This window comes from Lissotriton vulgaris, unplaced genomic scaffold, assembly GCF_964263255.1.
Source record: "Lissotriton vulgaris unplaced genomic scaffold, aLisVul1.2 SCAFFOLD_4499, whole genome shotgun sequence".
Lineage (NCBI taxonomy): Eukaryota > Metazoa > Chordata > Amphibia > Caudata > Salamandridae > Lissotriton > Lissotriton vulgaris.
Window position 1 is genome coordinate 59,088 of NW_028246882.1, and position 3,964 is coordinate 63,051.

At 45.2% G+C, this 3,964-nt stretch overlaps 1 protein-coding gene across 1 annotated transcript; it reads left to right on the forward strand.

Moving 5' to 3' along the window:
* The first annotated feature begins 1,329 nt into the window (after nt 1-1,329).
* Nucleotides 1,330-2,889, forward strand: LOC147665719 (uncharacterized). The gene has a single exon (XM_086949568.1). It carries the CDS (start codon nt 1,330-1,332, stop codon nt 2,887-2,889), a length of 1,560 nt encoding a protein of 519 aa, XP_086805694.1.
* The last annotated feature ends 1,075 nt before the right edge of the window (nt 2,890-3,964 follow it).

A 3,964-nucleotide genomic window follows, 5' to 3' on the forward strand; every position in this document is an offset into this window, starting at 1 on the left:
GCCCCCTGAAGACTTGTGCTGCTCTGAGGTGGTACAGTGCAGCGTCTAAGGCTACAGAGCTACAGGAGCTGCACAAAGCCTTCAAGGCAGGCCTTTCGATGACACGTTGTTCTGTAACATGTGGCGGGCCAGCATTCTAATGCTCATTCCAGCCAGCCTCGCCCTCTGGTTTTAACGCGTATACTGCATGAAGCTCCCAACGTCATGTCCCACTCCTGAGACATGACAACATTGTTAGCAAGTTACTGATGCCCTGAGGACATTGACCCTGCACCCACAAAAGTACTGTGAGGCGGGTTGGGTCCAGAAGAGTGGTAAAGCCGCCCTGCTCTCCTTCACGGGTGGCTTGGTTTCCCATGGGCAAAGAGACACAATTCAAGTGGCCCCAGAGGGCTCCAAATTCGCAAGAGCGTGAGGGGCATTTCTTGTTCAGCATTGTCTCTGCTCTGGGGATGACCTCAAGAATGGCACAGGGCCGTCCATAGAGGAGAACTGCTGGAAGACTCGAGCTCAATTACTGTTTAGCGTTTAGTAGGTGCTCCTGCGCCCTATGTTTGGTTTCTAAATGCAATCACTTCAACCACATTCACCACAGTTACCATATGAAGTGTAATAGGAGCTCAGGTGCGCTGTGACCTATGGTTTCATAGCAGTTTCTGTTTTTCTCTGTCAAACCTGCATTATTCGCACTAATGGTGTGCTTTAAGTTATTTTGGTCTTGTTTGATGTGCAATATAGAATTTATTGTTACATAATCCTGCATGGATTCCCTTTTGTGGTTTACTCACTGTGTTTTCTGCACGAGGGTGTTGCACAAATGCTCTGCACATTGCCTCTTTAAACTAGCCTGACTGCTCTGCGCCAAGCTACCAGAGGGTGAGCGCAGATTATCTCAGGTGTGTATCTGGCTTACCCTGACTAGAGTGGTGGATTCTGCCTGGCTTACGTGCCTACCCTAACCAACCAGAAACCCCATGTCCAACAGTGGTTCTTGCGAATCACTTGATTTCCCAGCATGCTCCTGCTGCAGAACTGAGTCACCACACTTTGTGTAGGATTAGCCACCATTTGTGTCTCAAAGGAAAGTGTGACTCTTCTTCTTAGAACATAACTTTTTCCCCCTGAATTTTAACTGTTCACTTCTCCATATTATAACAATGCAGCTTTTTTAAGAAATATTTTCCATGTGTAATTTTCAATGTTGTTTTCTATTTTGCAGCACAACAATCACATCTAGAAAGTATGAATGGGAAAGAAAGCCATAAAAGTTCCGGAGGCAAAATGAATTTTACTCAAAATATCTACTTAAAAAGACAGCGCTGAATGCACATGAGGGAGAGACGCTTTGCTTGTAATGTGTGTGACAAAGGATTTATCAATGAGACACTTCTTGTGAGGCACAAAAAAGGACACACCAGCCTCGGGCCATATCCCTGCGAAACGTGTAAAAAGTGTTTCACTCAAAAGGCAACTTTTTTACAGCATCAAAGAACACACACTGGAGAGCGGACTTATCACTGCACAGTGTGTTCCAAGTGCTTTGCTAATAAGAAAGGCCTTGTACGGCATGAAAGCGTACACACAGGAGAGATGCCTCATCAAAGCGTACACACAGGAGAGAGGTCTTATCACTGTACTGTATGTGCAAAGAGCTTCACTCGAAAGAAGATTCTTCAGGAGCATCAAAACATACACCCAGGAGAAAAGCCTTATTGCTGCACCATGTGTGAGAAGAGCTTCAATCAAAAGGCAAATCTACTAAAGCACAAACTAATACACACCGGAGAGAGACCTTATCACTGCGCTGTGTGTTCAAAGCGCTTTTCTCAGAAGGTGACCCTTGTGCTGCATCAAAGAACACACACCGGAGAGAGACCTCATCACTGCACTGTGTGTTCCAAAACCTTTTCTCAGAAGGCACACCTTGTACTGCATCAAAGAATACACACAGGAGAGCAGCCTTATCACTGCACTCTGTGTTCCAAGCGCTTTGCTGATAAGGAATACCTTGTACGGCATCAAATCGTACACACAGGAGAAAAGCCTTTTCGCTGCACTGTGTGTGAGAAGAGCTTCAAGCAAAAGCCGTATCTACTAAAGCACCAACTAATACACACCGGAGAGAGACCTTATCGCTGCACCATGTGTGTGAAAAGCTTCAATAAAAAGTCAAATCTACTACAGCACCAAAGAACACACACAGGAGAAAAGCCTTATCACTGCACCATGTGTGAGAAGAGCTTCAATCAAAAGGGAAATCTACAACAGCACCAAAGAACACACACAGGAGAAAAGCCTTATCACTGCACTCTGTGTTCCAAGCGCTTTGCTGACAACGGATCCCTTATACGGCATCAAATCATACACACAAGAGAGAAGCCGTATCACTGCACTGAGTGTTCCAAGCGCTTTGCTTATAAGGAAAGCCTTGTACATCATCAAAGAACACACAGTGGAGAGAGACCTTATCACTGCTCTGTATGTGCAAAAAGCTTCACTCAAAAGAAAAATCTTCTTCAGCATCAACGCATACACACAGGAGAAAAGCCTTTTCGCTGCACTGTGTGCGAGGAGAGATTCACTCAAAGGGCGCATCTAATACTGCACCAAAGAAAACACACAGGGGAGAAACCTTATCACTGCACAGTGTGTTCCATGCGCTTTGCTTACAAGGGAAACCTTGTACGGTATCAAAGAACACACAGTGGAGAGAGGCCTTATCACTGCTCTGTATGTACAAAGACCTTCACTGGAAAGAAAATTCTTCAGGATCATCAACGCATACACACAGGTGAAAAGACTTATAGCTGCACCTTGTGTGAGAAAAGCTTCACTCAAAAGGCGCATCTGCTAAAGCATGAACTAATACACAACAGCGAGAGACCTTAGCACTGCACTGTGTGTTCAAATAGCTTTTCCCAGAACGGAGGCCTTGTTCGGCATCAAAGCGTACACACATGAGAGAAGCCTTTTCACTACACTGTACACTTTAACAATCTAATGACCTGCTTACCCCAAAGTAAGTTTTAATGGAATGTTGTAACTTAGCGAGGGCTTATAGTAAAAAATGCCCAATGGCCAGTGTTCGGGTACATGCATTTAGTGTAATAACCCTGAGTTTGCAAACTCCGTTGCGAAGTGCGTACACTTCACACATCACCGAGGCACCATTTGTAGCTCTAGCTTTTAAAACGCGAGCAGCGTGGAAAAAAAAGTTCTCTTTCGTGAAGGAGCACAGAGAGCAGATCTTGAGCCTAGCAACATACCACTGTGGAAGAGGGGAGAAGGTTGCAGCGTGCCTCTCAAACGGCATGTATCGGGTTGCTGATGGTCACAAGTTGTGCAGCATTATTCTTCTTCGCATGCTGTTTGCTGCACTAGTTTCTGAGAGAGGCTGCAGGGCTTTACAGGCAGCTGTGGCTCTCCGGGAGTGATCCGCGCCTTGCAGATTAATTTATTTTAAAAGGCCATGCACTAATTAGCATTGTTCGGTATTTAAGGGCATGATGTACGGCATTCTGCTTTTTAAGTCCCAGCTAAAAGTGTTCAAAAGGCAAGCACTCAGTGCATAATGGTATGCCTGTGCTAAACTTATTTAGAGAAGTAGTTTCTGACCCTGCCGCAAGCATGCTAAGGCATATGTGCCCCCAGTGAGCCAGCATCATTAAGATAAGTCATTTCCCGGTCTAGACCTGTAATGGCAGCTCTGGTCACCTGTGAAGCGTGATTGCGAGCAGCTATATAAGAATGTAAGGAGATATGGTCGGTAACCAGTCACATCCTTGTGTGATTTCTTTATAAATGTGCTGATTCTTTCTCACTGCTACCTGATTCTATTGTATCAACCGTTTATAGGATTCATTTACCACCTCTCCCACGCCATTACATGAGGGCACAGCCTCAAAGCTCTCACGCCGTCTTACAAAACACACACTAAACTACTACTTACACGTCACAACAACTT

Bases quoted from the DNA above. Each gene is read 5' to 3' on its own strand.
- LOC147665719 (XM_086949568.1), top strand. From the start codon at position 1,330: ATGAGGGAGAGACGCTTTGCTTGTAATGTGTGTGACAAAGGATTTATC.